The following is a 21240-nucleotide window of genomic DNA, read 5'->3' as shown; positions in this document are numbered from 1 at the left end:
CAGCCTCAGGGAGGCACCCCCGAATTGCAAGTCCTCTCCTTGCTCCTTCCCTCCCTACTCTCAGAAAAGCCCACGTTCTCTAGACAGCTCGAGGAAAACCCTCAAAGTTTTCCCAGGGCTCCAAAAGGGCTGCCCAGAATTCCACATACCTGCCCCCTACCTCTAAAAATGTTCAAGCTCGGCTTCCAAGGGTGTGCACACCCACGAACCCCAAAGCTCCAGGGCAACGCTTTTCTATCTTGAAGATTCCTGAAGAGGCTGAAAGACCTCTCCTGGAAGCTTCCACACAAACCTGGAACTTCCCTTGGTGACACCCCATACACAACATCCCCAGACCTGGAGCTCCAGGACGCCTCCTCCCACCTTTCCCCAGAGCTCTCCAAAAGTCTCAAGGGCCCTTATCATCCAGGGCAAACCCCAGCCAACTGGTAATACTCTTGGTTCCCTTGAGGTACCCCCTCGTCCAGACCCTGGACACCTTTGAAAAAAGTCCAGGTCCTCAAAACCCACCCCAGAAGTCTACGAGTTGTTTGTTTTGCCAGTCCTGGGGCTCAACTTGGGGCCTGGGCACTGTCCCTGAGCTTCTTTTGCTTAAGGCTAGCACTACTTCCACTTGAACCACAGCACCATTTATGGCTTTTTCTGTGTTTGTGGTGTGGAGGAATCGAACCCAGGGCTTCGTGCATGCTAGGCAAGCACTCTTACCACTGAGCCCCATTCCCAGCCCTCCGCCCCCCATGGGCTTTCTTGAGGGCCTCAGGATCCATATATTTCTCAGCTCCCAAAGAGACCCCCCCACACACAAGAATCCCAAGACTTTGCAGAGCCAGCTCCAAAACCCCAACCTCCCCCCCCCCTCCAACGCCCCACACCCCAATTCTTTTCACATTTTCACAATCGCTAGAGGCGCGTGATTTCCTACGTGGAGGAGGAGTGTACGCTGAGACGCCTATCGGCAACGGATTGGTCCGGCATAAGTTTCAGTCCCGCCTCTCTCCAGCGCTGATTGGCTGAAGGCGTTTTTCTGAACGGCCCGCCTTCGGCGAGCAGCGCACTATAAAAGGAGCCGCCCGGGCCACCCCCTCCAGCAGAAGCGCGCGCCAGTCCCGCGGATCTGTGTCTTGCTTCAACAGTGTTTGGACGGAACAGACCCGGGGACTCCTCCTTTCCACTACCAACTAACTGCCTCTCCACTCACCACCTCTGACCCTTATCTTCTCGCCCGTCGCCTGCTTCCAGGACCAACCAACGCCGGTTTTTTTCTGTGGTTAGCTCTGTAACGACGACCAGCCATGACCTCCCAGATTCGTCAGAATTATTCCACCGAGGTGGAGGCTGCCGTCAACCGCCTGGTCAACTTGCACCTGCGGGCCTCCTACACCTACCTCTCTCTGGTAAGTCCCCCCCCGCCCCCCGACGTCCCCGTCCCTGCAACTGGGCCCAGTTCCCCATGGCGCTCTGCGGACCTGTGCGCATGCGCGCGGGCCTTCTTTGTTTGGCGCGGTAATCCGAGGGTGGAGTCGACACGCCCGGCGTCTCCTCCCTCCCGCTAACCTTTGTTGCCTCCATTTCTTTCCTCAGGGCTACTATTTCGATCGCGACGATGTGGCTCTGGAGGGCGTGGGCCATTTCTTCCGCGAGTTGGCGGAGGAGAAGCGTGAGGGCGCCCAGCGCCTCCTGAAGATGCAGAACCAGCGCGGCGGCCGCGCGCTGTTCCAGGATGTGCAGGTAAGGGCGGCTGGGTAGCTGGGCCATATTTCCCAGCGGGCCTTGCACACGGGGCAACATGTTTTTAAAACCGTCGAGGTGCTGCGTGGGCTTCTGGGAATTGTAGTTTTTCTTGGGGGGGGGGTCCTTTGAGGACGGACTGCCTGGTTCTGAGCCATTTTTCTGCCTTTTGTTTAGAAACCTTCTCAGGATGAGTGGGGTAAAACCGTGGAAGCCATGGAAGCTGCCCTGGCCCTGGAGAAGAACCTGAACCAAGCCATTTTGGATCTTCATGCCTTGGGTTCTGCTCGCACAGACCCCCATGTAAGTGCCCCGTCTGCCCGGGCAATTCTACAGCTTTACCTACTTCCTATTCTTTGTTGGCAAGACATAGCTGTTGTTAGCACCTTTCCCAGGGCTTGTATTCCTAATTTCTGCTCTCTACCCTTTCAGCTCTGTGACTTCCTAGAGAACCACTTCCTGGATGAAGAGGTGAAGCTCATCAAGAAGATGGGCGACCACTTAACCAACCTTCGCAGGCTGGGGGCAGCCCCTCAGGCCCAGCTGGGCGAGTATCTTTTCGAACGCCTCACCCTCAAACACGACTAGAAAATTCCACAGTCCAGCAGCCTTTGAGGGGCCATCTCTGCCTCACCAGATATCAGGGTTTTCGCCCGAGCTTCTGCCTCTAGCCATTGGGAAACTTCCTAACTAACCATCCTGGAGCCCTTCCCAAGCCTTGGACCAAATGAAAATAAAGCTTTTTGCAGCATCTGGTGGTTCTGTGTTTGTTTGGGGTGCAGGATTGAAAGTGGAGCCCCCTGGGGCGGAGGGTTGCACATGGTGACAGGGAGAGGCAATTTGGCCCTACTCCTATTTTCTTGCCTGTTCTACAGGAGGCTCCTATTGTGAGGTATGTTACTGAGATTTCTCTGCTTGCCTGCTGGGTGTTAATTGCCCCTCCAAATTGGTAGACCCTAGTTGGGGTGCAGAGTCCTAGTATAGCCAGACCTGAGTGGTGGCAGCAGTCTGCCAAATGTAAGGAACCCTGAAATGCCTGAAGAGAGAATAGGAACTTGGCTCCAATGGTAAGAGTGCCTACCACCAGACAAGCTCAAAACCTACTGCTGCCAAAAAAGAAAAAAATGTGGGGTTAGGTGCTGGTGGTGGCTTAGTCTGCAGTCCTACTCAGGAGGTTGAGATCTAAAGATCCCACTTCCAAGCCAGCTTGGGCAGGAAAGTTTTTGAGATGCATCATATGCAGCTAACCATCAAGAAGCCAGAATTGGAGTTGTGGTTTTAAGTGGTAGAGACTCACTAACCTTGAGCAAAAATACAAACACAAAACCCGTCAGGGATGTTTCCAGGCCCAAAGTAAGTTCTGGGGACTGAACTTTTTGGGCTTGAAACCACTTAGCTACACCATCCAATCCCTGAAATAGCCCTGCTCAAATAATTATGAAGTCTTTAAGCACTAGGCCAAGCAGACAAGACAAATAGAACGCTTTGAGCAAAGATAAGATAAACTTTGTGGCAATTAGCTTTCACACCTGCCTCCCATTCATTCCAAAAACTGGTTATGTTGGGCTAGAAAAATACAAGCCCAAACCAGTGCAATTCCAGTGCTAGAAACGCCATACATCGCCACGTGGATCTGAGCTGCCAGGGTCACAGGATGCCTATGCCTGGGAGGGGGCTAAGCTGGATCCGGGAGTCCAGCACAGAACAAGGATGTGAAACTTGGGGCCAAATTCTCCAAACAGGAACTGGACACACCCACAGGGCCATAGAGGGCCTCCTTAGGTGCAAACTACAAAAAAACTGCTGTGTCACTTTTGACCCTTCTGCCCACTTTATGGTAGGAGACAACTTTTTTGTTTGCATGTGGTCAGTTATTACCAAGGACCTGCATTTACCTATTTAAATAACTACCCAGGGCATGTGACTGCCCTGTCAGACATCACTTTTTTTTTTTTTTTGGGTCCGGTCATGGGGCCTGAACTCTGGGCCTGGGTGCTGACTCACAGCTCTTCAGCTCAAGGCTAGCACTCTACCACTTGAGCCACAGCGCCACTTACGGCTTTTTTCTTTTTGGCTTATGTGGTGCTGAGGAATCGAACCCAGGGCCTCAGGCATGCAAGGCAAGCACTCTACCACTGAGCCACCTTCCCAGCCCCCATCACTTAACTTTCTGACTCTTGCAAACCAAGTCCCAACTAAGGGATGAGACCTGCCTTCAATGACCCTGGAATCTTGCAGCAGAAATCCAAACTTTCCTGATAACAGATAAAAAAGAGACCAGGGAGGAAACCAGGGTATTGGAGGAACCAGAAGTAATGCCCACCAAGTGTTCCTGTCCAACCACACTTGGCATTCTTAAATATAGATGTATTTTTTTTCCATCTCTGGACACAACTCGAATTATACGGATCTGCCTTTCCCCCCTCCCAATAGCAAACCAAGCATTTCTTCAGATAGCACAGCACACATGAGGGGCCCCTCCCTTCCATGGAAGCTGGGGGATGGAAAAGATTTGAGGTAATTGTGGGGTTTCACCAACCCAGTAGACTCAGTTCAAGGTCATGGGAAAGGGAACCAGCGGGTGCACAGTGGTAAGGTTCTAGATCCAACAGCAGGAAGTGAGGATCCAGTGGTTTCATGGTGGGTTGAGGGGTCAGAGGAAGGGCCAGGCAGCCACCTCTGTCCTCAGCAGGAGTCTGGTGGGTACAAGAAGACTCTCAAGACACAAGAGAGAGCTCAGACTCAGAGTAGAATCTGGCCCAGAAAACGCCAGAAAAAATGTCTACACTGAGACTGTGTGCTCTACAGAAGGGATTGGGGTGTGTGTGTGTGTGTGTGTGTGAGACCACATGGTTTGGCCACCCCCCCCCCCCCAGCTTAGATAAAATGTTGGGGAGAAGAGCAAGACTTGGGAGTCTTCCAGAAAGACTTGGACCCCCAGGAAGGCCAGCCCATGGGATCCTGAGTTCTGAGTTGAAATGGAAGACCACCTGCATTCCCTTCAGTCCCTGAAATAGTCCTAGCTCTGGAGTTAGCTGTTCCAGGAAAGGATGGTTTCCAAATCCTGGTGGTCCCCAGGCCTGAGCCCTGCATATTCTGTATGCTGTGGGGTTTGCGAGCCCCCAAAGGGCTCTAGGACCCTCCAACCTGGAAAGCAACAGGTCAGGGGTACTAAGCACTGTGGCTCCAGGCAGAATGGCAGATTCCTGGCGAGGCGACTAGGATCCAGGCCAAGCCTGGCAGAGGGGACTCCAGGGCACAGGTAATGAATGCATTCTGAAGTCCAAGAAAGGCACAGCGTTGCGGACTGTGGAGTTGGGGGGAAGGAAGGGGGCTGGAGTGTATGGCAGAAAGGACTGGGCTGTGTGTGGCCCTACACAAATGTGGGTCCCCTACTCTGGATTTGGAGTGGGGTTCACCGCGCATGCGCCCCCTGAAGACGAAGGGATGTGGTGGGAGCAGGTGGGGAGTGCGGGGCAGAGGGCTTAGTTGCGCTCCTCACCCAGGGAGCTGGCGGGGCTGAGGGGTTCACTGGGCGTGCTGACCAGACTGGAGGGCGCCGTGTCCACGGAGTTACTGCGCTTGCTCGCGCCCGTGGACGAGGCGCAGGAGCTGCGGCGCGGCCACTCGGGCGCGCGGATGTTCCGCCGGTCCTTGGCGGCCTCCTCCTCTTCATCATAACGCTCGCCATCTTCCAGTAGCCCATCCCGAGGCTCTTCCTCATCCTCACTCTGGTGCGGGCTCGAGTGTCGTGACAGCGAGGGCGATGGAGGCACTGAGGCCGGCCGTGGGTAGCGGTACCCCTGGGTCTGCATCCCCACGGGGGGGGGCACAAACCACAGAGCAGTGAACCGAAGTGCCTGACAGCATGAGAGCTGTATCCAGCCCCCCCTTACGGCAGCCCTGGAGAGCCCCAAATTCCTGCCCAGCCCAGCCCTTTAGCTCCTGCTCCAGCAGAGATCTCGGGTGCACTCACCGCTTCGGCCTCGTGGGGCTCATACGTGAAGTGATCAGGAAAAGCCTTGGCCAGCGCCATGTGTCGCGCAGACATGTAGTACTGAGGGGGATTGGAAGGGGGAGGAGTCAAGACTTGCCAGGCCCTGCCCCCTGTCCAATCAAAGATGGAGATCCTGGCCATACCTCCTAATGCAAATGAGCACATTCAGCCACATCTACCCAATCTCCCCTATTCAAATATCCATCTTCCTGGCTCCACCTCTTATGTAGATAAGTCAAGCTGTGATTGGACAATGCCCTATGCCACACCTCCCTAATAGGGACCCAATTCTTAAGTCAGGTCCGGCTTTAACCACACACTTAGGCAAATGAGATCAAACAGACCCAAGTTCTCCCTGGGGAGAGAGAGAGAGAGAGAGAGAGAGGAGAGGGGAGAGAGAGAGGAGAGAGGAGAGAGGAGAGAGAGGAGAGAGGAGAGAGGAGAGAGGAGAGAGAGAGAGAGAGAGAGAGGAGAGAGAGGAGAGAGAGAGAGAGGAGAGAGAGGAGAGAGAGAGAGAGGAGAGAGGAGAGAGGGGGAGAGAGAGGAGAGAGGAGAGAGAGGAGAGAGAGAGAGAGAGAGAGATGAGCTCAGGGTCAGGGCACTGTCCCTTAGCGTTTTTGCTCAAGGCTGGAGTTCTACCAATTGAGGCATTGCGTCACTTCCTGCTTCTTCATGGTTAATTGGAGTTACTTTCCTGCCTGGGCTGACTTTGAACCAGGATCTTCAGATCTCAGCCTCCACTCTCAGCCTCCACAGTAGCTAGGATTACAGGCATGAGCCACCACCAGCTTGTTTTTGAAACAAAGTCTCCCTAATGCAGCTCAGGCTGGCCTTAAACTCTTCTTTCTCCTGCCTTGGTCCTCCTAATAGCTGGGGTTACAGAAGTGCCCCATCACTCTTGGCAGAGATGAATTTCTGAAAAGCACAAGCCACTGTTCTTTGAAGATCCTGCCACATGCCCCTGCCTCCTGAGGCTACAAAACCAGAGCTAGAGGTGGCTGAGAGAGGGCCATACCCGGCCTAGATATTTCCAATCCAAAAGGTCGGAGAGGCGCTCCGTGCGGTTCCGCTGGATGATGCGCTGTCGCCTGCTCTGCTGGCAGAAGCTGTAGAGGAAGGACGTGAGCTGCGAGCAAGAATCATCCAGGCTGCGGAAACGCCGGTCCAGGATATAGATGCCTGCAAGAGGCCAGGACCAAGGGCAGGGGTGGGGGGATCAGAAATAGGTCTGGAGAGACCTTCATCCTTCCAGACCTTCTGCACCAGGACTCTTTTATTTAGCTCCCATCCAGCAACCCAAGAGGCCACATTCCTCCTGGCTCAGGATCCTGGTGTACCAGGTCTTTGGGAACCCCCAGGGCACTGACCGTAAGCTGAAGGGTCTGCAATATGCTCTTCCATGAAGCAGCCAAAACCGGAGAGGTTGGTGGAGATGCTGGGGATCCCCATAACAGTGCACTCAGCTGTGGGAAGGCCAGAGAAAGGCCAGTTTAGCATTCATTCATTCATTCCCTGCTTTGGTATGCCTGCTTCCAAACTAGTGACAAACCCTCAACAGTGCCACCTACTGGCCAGACAACCAACCAGTCACTGAGCTGGCACAAAACCCTGCCAGGACTTTGGCTACATACATTCTGTATCACAAAGTGGAATGGAAATTTTGTCAGAAAAAGCAGCTTACCTGCCTTTCCTGCTTTTTCATGGTTAATTGGGGTTACTTTCCTGCCTGGGCTGGCTTTGAACCAGGGTCTTCAGATCTCAGCTTCCACAGTAGCTTACTTTTACTTAGCTCTCGTAATCTCACGGTATTTTATGTTTGTTTGTTTGCGTTTTGATGCCTGTACTGGGGCCTATGCTCAGGGCCTCATGTTATCACTTGTTTTTTTTTGTTTTTGTTTTCTCAAAGCTGGTGCTCTACCACTTGAGCCATACTTTCACTTAAAGATTTTGGGTAGTTTTTTTGTTTTTTTTTGTTGGTCGTGGGGCCTGCATTCTGGGCCTGGGTGCTGTCCCTCAGCTCTCCAGCTCAAGGCTAGCGCTCTACCACTTGAGCCACAGCGCCACTTCCAGCTTTTTCTGCTTATGTGGTGCTGAGGAATCGAACTCCAGGGTCTCATGCATGCAAGGCAAGCACTCTACCACTAAGCTACCTTTCCATCTCGTGATTTTGGGTAGTTAATTGGAGATAAATCTCACAGACTTTTCTGCCTGCACTGGTTTCAAACCATGGTCCACAGATCTCAGCCTCCTAAGTAGCTGGGATTACAGGCATAAACCATCCACACTTGGCTTGAACTCCAGGCCTTGTGATTACTAGATAAACACTCTACCACTAAACTACATTCTCGGCTAAGACCTAGATTTGATCCCCAGCATCCCCCTCAAAACAGAAAACAATAAAGCAGCTTGATTAAAAACAGCATGAAGAAGAGATATGTTTGTGGGTGAGAAAGATCACAGCAAAGTATTCTCAAAATGAGGGAGGACTATAAGCTATTCCAACTCAGACCATGGGGCTAAAGTGTGCTACAAGGCAGGCATGATGATGCCCACCTGTAATCCCAGCTACTTGAGGGACAGAGGCAGGAGGAACATAGGTTCCAAGCTAGTTTTGGCAAAGTTAGCAAGAGCCTGTCTTTTTTTTTTGGGGGGGGGGGTGGTCATGGGGCTTGAACTATGGTTCTGGGCACTGTCCCTGAGCTCTTCAGCTCAAGGCAAGTGATCTATCACTTGAGCCACAGCGCCACTTCCAGTTTTCTGGTGGTTCATTGGAGATAAGTCTCACTGACTTTCTTGTATGGGTTGGCTTTGAACTGTGATCCTCAGATCTCAGCCTCCTGAGTAGCTAGCATTACAGGCGTGAGCCGCTGGCACCCAGCAGCAAGATCCTGTCTTAAAAACAAAACAACAACAACAAAAAAGAGCTCAGGCTGTAGCTGAGATGGTAAAGGGCTTGCTTAGGATGCACTAGGTCTGGTGTTTCATTCTAGCAGGGAAGCAAAAGAAAAACAAAACAGCCATTAAGAGGCAGGTACAGGTGGCTCATGCCTATGAGAATCCTAGCTACTCAGGAGGCTGAGATCTGAAAATCATGGTTCAAAGCTAGCCCAGGTAGGAAAGTCCATGAGATTCTTACCTCCAATTAAGCACCAGAAAACCCGGAAGTGGTGCTGTGGCTCAAAGTGGAAGGGCATTAGCCTTGACCAAAAGAGCTTAGGCACAATGCCCAGGCCCTGAGTTCAAGCCCCATGACTGATTAAAAAAAGTAATAAACTAATTAAAAAAAAAAGAGGAAGGAAAGGTCGAAGGGCTGACCCCGAGATGCTCTACTTACCTGGTGTGTAACCCCAAGGTTCGTAGTAGGATGGGAAAACCCCAAGGTGGCAGCCACGGACAAACTCCTCATAGTCCACAGGGAGCAGTGGGCTGGTGGAGGAGAGAAACTCAGGGTGGAAAATTACCTGGTAGTGAAAAAGCAGAGCTTACTTCATCCAAGCACTTTATTTATTTATTTTTGGTCAATCATGGGGCTTGAATTCTGGGCTTGGGCGCTGTCCCTGTGCTCTACAGCTCAAAGTGAGTGCTCTACCACTTGAGCCACAGCACTACTTCCAGTTTTCTAGTGGTTTATTGGAGATACGAGTCTCACGGACTTTCCTGCCTGGGCTGGCTTTGAACCGTGATCCTCAGATCTCAGCCTCCGGAGTAGCTAGGATTACAGGCGTGAGCCACCGGTATCCGGCCCAAGCACCTTATTGTAGCCATATCCTGAGAGACCAGAGTGGCCCGAGAGGGTGAACCACTTAACTAAAGTCAAACCACATAGGAGTGGAGTGACAAGAGAAAGATACAACTCAATTCTGTTTGACTCAGAAGCCAGAAGGCTTTCTAAATACAGCAATGCCTTTGATAGACTAGAAGGCTGGGGAGTATTGACAACCAGGTGTGACCTCCGCCCCCTGCTGGCCAGGCCCCTCACCTTCACCCTGTCAGCACTACTGTTGAAGAGGCCGATCCGGCGGATGGTGGTCAGGATGGGGTCCGAAGAGTCATCCAGCATATTGTGGGTGCACACAGGGGGGAAAGACTGCCGCTGTAGAGGCCACAAGTGGGGTTGGGATCATCAGGGAAGGGACAGGGGACTTCCTGCTTCCCCCATGGGGTCATGCTAACCCAAGGATCCAAGAAAAGCGTAATTCCCACCAGGCTACAGAGAAGGGTACCAGGAGTTGTAAAGCCCTACTTGGCCACATCATTAAAAGTTGCCCCACCCCTCATGATCCTAAAAGAATTACAATTCTCATCTTATCTTTGAGGCAAAGTCCATGATGACATATCCCATGATATTTTGGGAAGTATCACTATGTTGTCCAGTACTCTTGCCTTTGGTATTAAAGGAACTCCAAAGAATCTAAATTACCCGGTCAATAGAGGTAGACATTGCCCACATGATAGACAGCTCCAGGGGCTGCTGGGAATTATAATTTTCTTATGACCCAGCCTTCCTGCCCCTCCCAGCCCAAAGAAACTACAATTCCCAGAAGTCACCGTAGCAAGACAAAAACTAAAGCCACAGGAAGCCACATAGGCTGCTAGAAGGGATAGTTCAGCAACTGTGGTATCATTGCTCATTAAATACTCTTGTAACATTCGGTGGGCTAATGCAGAAGCCTAAGAAATTACAGTTCCCAGAACCCTAGGTTTGCATAGATCATGAGTAAAGCCTTAGTGACTTTGAAAATGATTGTCTGGCCAAAATGGACTTCTTTGTGTACTTTAGTGACTAAATTGTCGTCCTTCAGGCTCACTGACTCCAATCTCAGGTACCAAATTCTCCAGATCCTCCCAAAGAATGAGGAACACCAATTCCCAGAAGCCTTTGTGGAAAGGGAAACCCAAAGAAGGCTGAAGGGGCTGCTGGGAGTTGTAGTTCTATTTTGTAGCTACCATTCTGTTTGCTAGCCCTGTAATTTCATCAACCTGGGGAATCAAGCTGTAACTTCCTAGAATATTGAATAAGGTACAGGCAATGGGGTAAGAAACTGGTTTCTGAGTTTTCAAAGCTTACCAGGGAATGCTAGGTATGTTAGCTCACTTGTCTTCATCCCCCAAAGAGGCTCAAGAAAACTACCATTCCCACAAGTCCCTGGGAGCAGAGGCAGAGCCAGTACTAGGCAAAGCCCAAGGCAGATCTGATCATTGAAATTCTCTAAGTATGTTGACTCAATACTCCTTTGAATCTTTGTCCATCCACCAAGCTACCCAGGGGAACTACAACTCCCAGTAGACCTTGCAACTTTTTTTGTGGGGGCGGGGAGTCCAGTCATGGGGCCTGGGCGCTGTCCCTCAGCTCTTCAGCTTAAGGCTAGCACTCTACCACTTGAGCCACAGCGTCACTTCTGGCTTTTTTCTTTTTTCTTATGTGGTGCTGAGGAATCAAACCCAGGGTCTCATGCATGCAAGGCAAGAGCTCTATCACTGAGCCACCTTCCCAGCCCCATGACCTTGCAATTTTTAAGTCACACAAAAGAAAATGATCCTGCCCCAAGATAGTTTTCTTGGGTATTAAAGTTGAAAAGTATCACTCTAGGAAAAACTCCCAGCAGTCTCTGGGGCTAGCATGGCCGGCATCTCTGAGATTGGTAACTGCCACCTCTTTGCTAAGGGATCTAAACCATACCTGTGTGGCAAAGATGGCCCTCTTCATGATAGTGAAGTCTTCTTTGTCCAGCATTTTATTCATGTCTGGGAGGCTCCCCCTGGAAGGAGGGTGGGAGCAGGTGTGTGGGAATGGGGTGCTGAGAGGAGCTAGGGTCCATCAGGGTACAGAGCTGGGGTGGGTACTCACACCAGTAGGGATTCATAGAGCTTCCTCCCGAATTTCTCCTTCACCGTGTTGGCGGTATCCCTGGAAAGAGCATACGAGTGTCACATACAGCTGCCATTTACTGACGCATTTAGCAGGGAAACTGAGGTGTGAGCCGAGTAGCCAAGGCCCTGGAAGGCTTGGTGTCCTGGTACTGTGCATCCGTAGGAAGCCAAGGACAGACAGACAGCCTTTCCTCTGGATTTGAGTGAGTCATTCACCACAGGAGAATAAAAATAGAACCAAGCTCAGGGACTTGTGGTGAGAACTCAGGAAAGCCACGAGAGAACCTGGTACAGCGCAAGCCTTCCAGAAATGTCAGCTATTATTAGGCCTGTAGTGGCTGTGGAAATGGCCGTACTAAGACTCATTTGATTAAACAAGAAGATGGAGTCTGAGAAAGGACAATCTGGGCCCATAAAGGAAGCCGGGCGGGGGGGGGGAGGGGGGGTAGCTCACACCTGTAATCTTAGCTACTTAGGAGGCTGACCTGAGGATCACAGTTTGCAGCCAGCTGAGGCAGGAAAGTCCATAAGACTCTTATCTCCAATTAGCCAGAAAAAAGCTGGAAGTGAAGCTGTGGCTCAAGTGGTAGAGCACCAGCCTTGAGTGTAAAAGCCCAAAGAGAGTAGGAGGCCCAGAATTCAAGCTTCAGGACCAGCACAGATATTCATACTCTCTCTCTCTCTCCCCTTTTTCTCTCCCTCCCTCCCCCCTTTCTCATTGCCCTACAACCCCACTGCTATCAATCTTTGCATGGTTCTGGTCTCATTTTCTAACCCACTCCCCTTGGATAGGCTACTTTAGACACGGCGGGATGCTTTGTCATTCCTCAAAAATACCTCAGGACCTTTGCACTTGCTGTTACTTATGCTTGAAATTACACACACACACACACACACACACACACACACACACACACACACACACACACACACGTGGAGAGAAACAGGGGTTTGCCAGTTGCTGGCATGAGGTTGGAGATCAGAGCTCTGGTCATGTGGTCACCTTTCTCTAGGCCATGACTCCACCTTGCCCGAGGTGGAGGTGTGCTAAGCCAATGACATCACTGGGAACCGGTGGGGTAGGGCCATTGTGTTGCAAGGGACCACTGAGACTCTGGGAGAAACATTAAGTGCCCATTTTGGAAAGATGCCTGCGGGGGAACCAGATGTGTGCTACTGACCAAAGCTGCTTGCGCACCGCTTGACCCTTCAGGGTCTCCACGTTGAAATTGTTGGTCCGAGCCGGCATGATGAAGAAGGCCACCACTGTCTGTTCACTGCCGTTCACCTGGAACCAGGAAAAGGGGAAGGTGAGGCAAAGGTAGTAGGGTCTCTGGGCCCTTTTGCCATTCTAGGACCAGTAGGACACAGCCATCCCCCTTTCTGCCAAGGGGAATTGTGGGATCAATTGCTACCCCTCTAAACCTCTGACCTTTCTTTTCTTTCTTTGCCTCTTTGGCTGGTGTTCTACCACTTGAGTCATAACTCCAGCCTGCCCCTTTTTTTTTTTTTTAGGTCAGAGACCAGGATTCAAACTGGGTTATCTGTTGCTTTTTCACACTGGCTAGCATTCTACCAACTTGAGCCAGACCTCCAACATCCAGCCTGGCTTTTTGTTGGTTATTCTATTTTTATTTTAGGGGCTTGGGTGATAAGCCTGAGCTTTTTCACTCAAGGCTAGTGCTCTACCACTTTGGGTCCCAGCTCCAATTCTGGTTTTCAGGTGATAAAAATCTCAAGGACTTTGCTGCTGGGCCTGGCTTTGAACTGTGATCCTCAAATCTCAAGCCTCCTGAGTAGCTAGATCACAGGTGCCAGTCAGGCACACAGCTTGTTGATTATTTTAGAGATGGAGTTTCATAAAGTTTTCTATCTAGACTGGCTTCAAACCTCAATCCTCTGGATCTCAGCCTACTGAGTAGTTAGGATTGGTGACATGAACCACCAACACCAAGCTATCATTTTTTTCAAGACACAGCATCACTAAATTGCCCAAGGCTGATCTCAAACTCAAAACTCTTCTTAAAAAAAAAAAAAAAAAGTCAGGCACTGGTAGCTCATGCCTGTAATCCTAGCTACTCAAGAGGCTGAGATCTGATGATCAAGATTCAAACAGCCCAGGCAGGAATGTCAGTGAGACTCTAATCTCTAATAAAACCACCAGAAAAGTGGAAGTGGTGATGTGGCTCAAGTGGTAGAGCACTTGCCTTGAACTGAAGAGCTGAGGGACAGCGCCCAGGCCAAGAGTTTAAGTGAAAGAAAGAAAGGAAGAAAAGAAAGAAAACAAGCAAGCAAGCAAAGAAAGGCAGGCCAGTGCTGGTGGTTCACGTCTGTAATCCTAGCTACTCAGGAGGCTGAGATCTGAGGATCACAGTTCTAAGCAAGCCCTAGCAGGAAAGTCCAAGAGACTCTTATCTCCAATAAATCACAGAAAAAGCCCAAAATAGTGCAGTAGCCAAAACGGTAGAGTATTAGCCTTGAGCAAAAGGAGCTTAGGGACAGTGCCCAGGCCTAGAGTTCAAGCCTTAGAACCAGAAGAACAAAACTGAGAAGAGGATCTCCCTCTATAGCACTGGCTGGCCTCAAACTCCCAACCTTCTTGCTTTAGCCTTCTGAGAGGCTGGGTGACTAGTGTGTTGGACTACATCTGGCCTTTGCACCCCTTTCTGGGACAATACAACCTGCACCAAACCATGGGGTTTCCTAACTTCACATCCCAAGTTCTCTTTCTCCCCAGGGCTCTTGACTGCCCTTTGCCCCTGACCACCCTTGCCCCAGGCCTCACTCTGAGTAGATAGTTGAGCCGAGCCAAGGCCTCCAGGAAGACGTCAGCCCCCTTGTTGGAGAACTCATAGCGGCCAGCAATGAAGAAATACAAGGTCTTGTCCAAGTTGAAATCAAGGTGCCTAAAGAAGCCACATGGCATGGTGAAGCCCAACACCTTCACACTCTACTGCTGTGCTCAAAACTACAAATCCCAGAAGCTACAGGGACAGAGTGTTTCAGACAATGCAAAGCATCATGGGGCCTCCTGGAAGTTATGGGCTCTTTTCTCCTCTGATGGAAGGCTACTTTATCAGCCAGTCCATTGTTTCAGGAGATGATGAACGCCTAGGTGTCCCAGGATTCAAACACAGGAGCCCAGACCCCACTCTTCCTCCCTTAGATTCAAGAGTCCAGACCCCAGCCTCCTCCCTCCAGATCCCAGTTTAGGCTCCAATCCTCCTCCCTCAGACCCAAGAGTCTGAGCTCCGCTCTTCTCTTTCAGACCTAGGTGCTTAACCCACATACCCATAAAAGTGGCCCCGCACAAACTCCTGGATCCTAGCTTTGCTCTGTGCATGGAGGTTCTGGAACTCGTGCATAGCAGAGAACTTCTTCACGTTCAGTCCATTGGGGGTCACAATGTCTGGGAGGGTGAACAAGGTCTCATGTCACTCAGATGCATGTGGTAGAATGACTACAAGAAAGGGAGACTCCTGGACTTCTACAACTTTTGTTTCAATGGCTCTTCTGTGAGCTTGCTAGTGACTCATGTACCTGCCACCCAGATGTCTTACTTGCTTATGTTGGAAAGCAGTCAGGTCTCCCCAACTCTTGGAAAAGGCTGACCAGACAGGACTTTCTTTTTTTTTATGATTAAATATCCCCAACATATCCCCTGCTTCTCCTAAGACATACTCTAGCCCTTCAGTCCTCCTTCAGGAACTTGATTGTTTCCTTTACTCATAGAAATTAAAGGCTGTCGATGAAAAACTACAATTCCCATCAACTCCTAGGGCAATGAGCTTAGACCACAGGTATTTCCAAGGCCTTCTGGGAGTTTGGATGTTCACCTTATGTTCACTGAAAATGGTGGGAGACTCAATTCCAACCTGATTTGTTTTTTCCTCAGCCAAGTCCAATCTACTTGCATTCCTTTCTTTCTTTTTTTGGTCCAGTCATGGGGCCCTCAGGCCTGGGCGCTGTCCCTCAGCTCTTCAACTCAAGGCTAGTGCTCTACCACTTGAGCCACAGCACCACTTCCGACTTTTTTCTTTTTGCTTATATGGTGCTGAGGAATCGAACCCAGGGCCTCAGGCATGCAAGGCAAGCACTCTACCACTGAGCCACCTTCCTAGCCCTTGCATTCCTTTCAAAAGACCACATTAGCTTTAGTATTTTACCATTTCTAAAAGTAAAACCTAGGAAACTACAACTCCCATCAGCCTTGAGCTGCTAGGCTCTGGAATGCAAGTCTCATTTATAAGGAGGTTACCACCAAGGCCTTCTGGGAGTTGTAGTTCTTTTCTGTCTAGAGTTAAACAGACTTGGTATTGGCCTTGGCATACACAGTTGCCCCCACCCACCTGGTTTCCTCTTGAGCAGGTGTTGAGCCTCGATGGCAGTGATCTGGGAGACGGTAGTGAAGACGTGAGCACAGTGGGCTGCTGCTCGCTCCATGCAGTAGCGATGATAGATTTGCCTCTCACCTGCTTCCTTGTCCACGTTGAACTGGGCAGGAATGTGGAGGGGCAGCCAAGTTAGGAGGATGGGAGAGAAGACAGGAAGTCTAGACTCCAGGGTGCTGGGAAGGTTAAGACTGGAGTCTGACTTCTGGGAGAGTTTGGTTTCCACAGCCTCGGGCTATCCTGCCCCGGTCACTCACATTCTCCAGGTTGTTGTAGAAGTCCACGGCTCCGGCACACAGGTACCTCCCCAGCAGTGTGGCATGAGTGGTAAAGATGGTGGCCACAGGCAGTCGCCGGGCACGGCAAAGACACAGCCCGATGCCTGCCAGCCACTCGTGGAAGTGGGCGACCACATGGGGCTTGTCTTCGCTCTGGGCCAGGAACTATGGGGCAACAGGCATGGGGTCATTGTGTCTCCAGTGTGTGCTGGGAAAGGAATCAGGAACCTGCCACGTGGACAGGGAAGCAGGGGAGAGGTGATACCACCAGCACCACAGCATCATCACTGCACACACAGGCACCAGTTCTGTGAGATGGGGGGCGGGGGGGGGGGGAGGGAGGGGTTCCCCACTGGGCCTACCTCGCCCAGAAACCAGGTGGTGAGGAAGCCAAACAAGACAGCATCGTTGGCCTCCCGGTCGTACCAGGGCACCCCAATATTACAAGTGTCCCAGAGCTCTCCTTTCCAGCGCTCCAGGGCCCACGCAGAGGCACCCACATCCAGGAGTACCACCAGGGGGCCCCCTTCGATCAGCCAGCGCCCAAAATACACCTAGGAAGAGGGGTACAGACAAAGCTCAGAGCTGGCACTGTTCTGGGGACTCAGGACTTGAAGTCTAGTGCTCATTGCAGGACCTTAGTTTCCTGCTGCCTTATTTTGCCAACCTGGGAAATCATTTCTCCCGTCCGCCGCTGCCTCATTGCTGAATCTGCTGTCAGACTTCTCTTTGTTGTTACTTGACTACACTGGGAACTCCATCTGTCTGTCTGTCTGTCTGTCTGTCTGGTAAAGGTCTTGTTATTTAGCCCAGCTGGCCTCAAACTCTCAATCCTCCTGCCTTAACCTCCCAAGTGCTAGGACTGACTATAGGTGTGCACCACCTTACTTGGCTAAGAAATCAGTTCCTGGCCAGGCGCCCGTGGTTCACATCTATAACCCTAGCTACTCAGGAGGCTGAGATCTGAGGACCGCGGTTCAAAGCCAGCCTGGCAAAAAAGTCCATGAGACTCTTATCTACAATAAACCACTAGAAAACCAGAAGTGGCACTGTGGCTCAAGCGGTAGAGTGCTGGCCTTGAGCTGAACAGCGCAAGGACAGCACCCAAGCCCAGAGTTCAAGCCCCATGACTGACAAATAAATAAATAAATCAGTTCCTTTCTTCCCCCTCTCCTCCCAGTGTCCCTTTCACTATATAGTTATCACCTGCTACCCCTACCCCTTTGTCTATGTTATGTGATAGGATTTTTTTGTTGTTGTTTGAACTCAGGGCCTGGGTTCTGTCCCTGAGCTTCTTTTGCTCAAAGCTAGTGCTCTACCACTTGAGCCACAGCACCACTTTGACTTCTTTTGAGTTGTTTATTGGAGATAAGCGTCATATGGACTTTCCTACCTGGTCTGGCTTTGAACTACTATCCTCAGATCTCTGTCTCCTGAGTAGCTAGGATTACAGGCGTGCGCCCAGCCTGTGGTATGATTTTTAACCCCCACCCCCATCCTCTTTCTATGCCTTAGGTATTCATTTTTCTGTCCAGTACCATGTTCCTAAGACTTGCTGTCTCATTTTGGTCCCCACCACATTTCTCCACTGGCCCCTTTTCTCCTAAGACTACAGCCTTGGTTCTGGGCTGACTGCCACAGCTCTAACCAGCTCTAGCATCCTCTACCCCAACCTAGCGTTCCCCAGCCAGAACCTCACTTAATCCTCCTCCCCCTCCCAGCTGTTGTCTGCCCTTTAGCTGGGGGGCTATTCTTAGGAGCAGCTGTCATGAGGGAGGGACAAAGCTGCTCTGGGGTCTCTTCGGGACAAAGTCCCACCTGACTGGACTCCCAGGACACCCCCTCACCCTGAAACTGAGGCTAAGAATGAATGATATCAGCTTGTACCTTTTATCTTCAGCCTTGGGCTGCAATCAGCAGCCAATTACCCACCCCTGTTTAAGCCCCCACCTTGAGGCCCAGACTCTCCCCTCCTGTCTTTAGTCTTGTCTCCCGGCTTTGGGCCTTCCTCTCTCCCACTCCTTTCATCAATAGTCTTTCTTTCTCCTTCTAGGTCTTTCTCTCTGGGGCATTTGGAGCCTCTGTGCTGTATCTAAAAGAGGTACATTCCATTCCTTTGACGAGTGGGCCTCCTCGCTCCAGGCTACACTGTTTATAGTAATGATGATGGGGGGAAAATGACAATAACACACCTCATAGCAATAACTGCATGCACAAACTGTGCCACAGGATTCTGATTCTTAACTACGTCACCCCCACCCCAATAACAAACACACCAACACAGTGGACACCAAGGGTATGTTTGTGAGCCAAGACTCACGAAGCAGCAGGCAGAGAGAGGCTGAGTTTGAACTTCAGACTCCCTGAGTCCTGATCCCATCTGCCTGGCTCAGTCTGGCACAATTGCTTCACATCTTGTTTGTTCTTTTCTTTTTGTGCATGTGGGGTGGGGGAAGCAAGGCTGGGGTTTGAACCCAGGGCTTCGTGTTGGCTCCGTAGGTGCTCTCATCACTCAAGCCATGTCTCCAGCCCTTTTCTGCTTTAGTTATTTCTCCATTTTTTCCCCTTACTTTGGCCAGCCTGGGCTGTGATCTTCCTATCTACGGTCTTCTGTGTAACTGAGATGACACACGCCTAGTTTGTTAGTTGAGATGAGGGCTAAGTTTTTGCCTGGGCTGGCCTCAAACTGAGGTCTTCCTGATCTCGACCTCTCAAGTAGCTGGGATTACAGGTATGCACTACTGTGCCAGCTCTGTGTTTCTCTCTGGGTCTGTGGATCTTGATACATTTCTTAGTCATTAACAACGGCTCGTGTCATGGGAGGGAGTTGGAGGGGCACCTACATGGGTCTGCCTGGGACAGTGTCACCTGTGATTGTCCATGCCATGCTGTCCTTTGGGCTGGCCACCCTCACCTTGCAGCCTTTGCTATTCATGGAGTCCAGCGTCCTCTTCAGGGCGGGGGTCGGGGGTTCAATCAGCTCCACCTGTGTCCTCACACCCTGCTCCGTGTACGGTCCCACCAGATAGTAGTTGTCGCCCCACTCATCTCCTGTCACCTTTGCCTTCGTCTGCAGCACCGTGTAGATGCCACCCACTGCGAGACCAAGTGCATGAGGACAGGCCCCAGCCACGGTTCATAGGCCAGGGACCTGGGAGGAGGGGGGCGGGGGGGTGGTGGTGGTGAGGGGTGCTGGGGGGCATGGGAGAAGGCCTGGGAACCCATAAATCAAAGGAGGGGGGGTCAAGGGCTGGGAGCTGGGGAGGGAAAGAGGATGGCAGACATTGCAGATTATTGGATTCCAGGTTCTGAACTTCTCAGCTGTAGGGAGCTGGGTTTTTAATGAGCAGTCAGAATCCACCTAAATTGTTATTTCCTGCTCACCTTCCCTCCCCCACTTCCAGCATCCTAATGACTCTGCCAGCCTGTTTCCTAGTTTCCTCTCCCGAATTGCGGCCACGGGCCTATAGGGCCTCTGTCCTGGTGGCAAAGCCCAGATCATACTGAGAAACCCAGTAAAGCGAACCCTAAGATCTCAGTTCTTCTGAAGATGGAGACTGAGACAGCCCAGCTCCTCCCAGACCAGAAGCTCAGGCTCCCAGAGGCCTGGCCCACAGAAATGCAGCCCTGCCAGCCACTCCCATAGCAGGGCCCAGCCCCTGCCCAACTTAGGACTTCCCAACCTGCCCCATTCCAATCTACCCTGCACATAACAGAGGCCACAGACTCCTCTGTTCTTAGGAATTCATGGTTCAGGCTTTGAGTTCCTTCAAAATGAGCCACTTGGGCCCCCAAGGCTCTTCTATACTAGGATCTAAGAAAAAAGTCTCCAGTGCCCTTCAGTTTTTAACATTCAAAGGGAGCAGTTCCTCAGAAGTGCCCATCCCCACCTATGCATCCCACCCCCAACTACTCTGTCCCCCACAAGCCAGGGGAACACCCAGGGACCAACGTCTGAAACCCTAGCCACTCCCCCAGATTTGTGGCATCAGCCCTCACCTCCCCCCACCTCCAGCTCCTTCCCTGTCAGGACCTAAATCTCTGGTCTGGTCGGTCTCTCTCTCTCTCTCTCTCTCTCTCTCTCTCTCTCTTGGCCAGTCCTGGGGCTTGAACTCAGGGCCTGGGCACTACCCCTGAGCTTCTTTTGCTCAAGGCTAGCACTATACCACTTGAGCCACAGAGCGACTTCCAGCTTTTTCTGTGTCTGTGGTGCTGAGGAATTGAACCCAGGGCTTCATGCATGCTAGGCAAGCCCTCCACCACTGAGCCACCTTCCCAGCCTCTCTGGTCTCTTGAAAGCCCCCTTCCCAGGACCTAAACATCTTTCAGCGTAGTATTCTGTTTCCCTAGGGGTACAGGGCCTGGGAACCTCCTTCCATCTTAAGTCTAGCTTCTCCCTTCCCTCCAAGGCCTAGGACATGTTCTCCAACCCCTCCTGAAGGACACAGAAGTCACAGGCGTCTTGCCCAAGACCCAAGATTCCCTCGGGTAGCTCGGTGTCCCTGCGTGTCAGAGTTCCGGACCCCCACCCCTCCCCCCTCCCGACCGTCCTCCTCCCCTCGCGGTTCCCCGCTCACCCTTGTTGGCCACCTCCCAGGCCACCTCGAAGAGCACGGTGTTCTCCAAGTCGAATTCATCCTCCCAGTCATCCAGCCCCGGCAGGGAGGACATGGACAGAGTGCGGCTTAAAGGCATGACTGGTGTGGGAAGGGGACTCCAAGGACCACAGGCGGCGACCCCAGAGGTGTTCGGGGAGGGCACCGGGCGGGGTGAGCGGTCGAGTAGCGGCTGTCGGAAGCGTGCAATCCGCTCCGCTTCCGATTGCACGACCGCACCCCCGCCAGGAGCGTTCAGACCTGGGCAGGAGGCGGCCCCGGGCGTCACTGAGCGTGTCGGTGCCCCTGCAATGGAACCCGGCGGCCGCCAGGAGGCGGTGCCCGACCTCGGCCGCCGTCCATTGGTCCGCGCTCGGGGG

The 21240-nt window shown here is 51.8% G+C and overlaps 2 protein-coding genes across 2 annotated transcripts; one reads left to right on the top strand and one right to left on the bottom strand.

Annotated features, from left to right (window-relative positions):
* The first annotated feature begins 1070 nt into the window (after positions 1-1070).
* On the top strand, positions 1071-2479 carry Ftl (ferritin light chain). The gene is made up of 4 exons (XM_042700489.1): positions 1071-1394; positions 1582-1728; positions 1906-2031; positions 2161-2479. The coding sequence occupies exons 1-4, from the start codon at positions 1293-1295 to the stop codon at positions 2314-2316; spliced, it is 531 nt and encodes a 176-aa protein (XP_042556423.1). The 5' UTR covers positions 1071-1292; the 3' UTR covers positions 2317-2479.
* A 1629-nt stretch (positions 2480-4108) lies between these two features.
* Gys1 (glycogen synthase 1) lies at positions 4109-21153 on the bottom strand. The gene is made up of 16 exons (XM_042700524.1): positions 20843-21153; positions 19180-19361; positions 16628-16819; positions 16245-16430; positions 15946-16090; positions 14888-15005; positions 14382-14502; positions 12778-12884; positions 11574-11633; positions 11406-11484; positions 9705-9818; positions 9060-9186; positions 7093-7188; positions 6741-6904; positions 5705-5785; positions 4109-5537 (listed from the first exon to the last, which is right to left on the bottom strand). Exons 1-16 carry the CDS (start codon positions 20958-20960, stop codon positions 5214-5216), a joined length of 2214 nt encoding a protein of 737 aa, XP_042556458.1. The 5' UTR covers positions 20961-21153; the 3' UTR covers positions 4109-5213.
* Between the last annotated feature and the right edge of the window lie 87 nt (positions 21154-21240).

The sequence above is a fragment of the Dipodomys spectabilis genome, unplaced genomic scaffold (genome assembly GCF_019054845.1).
Source record: "Dipodomys spectabilis isolate Male_0828 unplaced genomic scaffold, ASM1905484v1 ptg000266l, whole genome shotgun sequence".
Classification (NCBI taxonomy): Eukaryota; Metazoa; Chordata; class Mammalia; order Rodentia; family Heteromyidae; genus Dipodomys; species Dipodomys spectabilis.
This window is presented reverse-complemented; position numbering and strand designations above follow the sequence as displayed.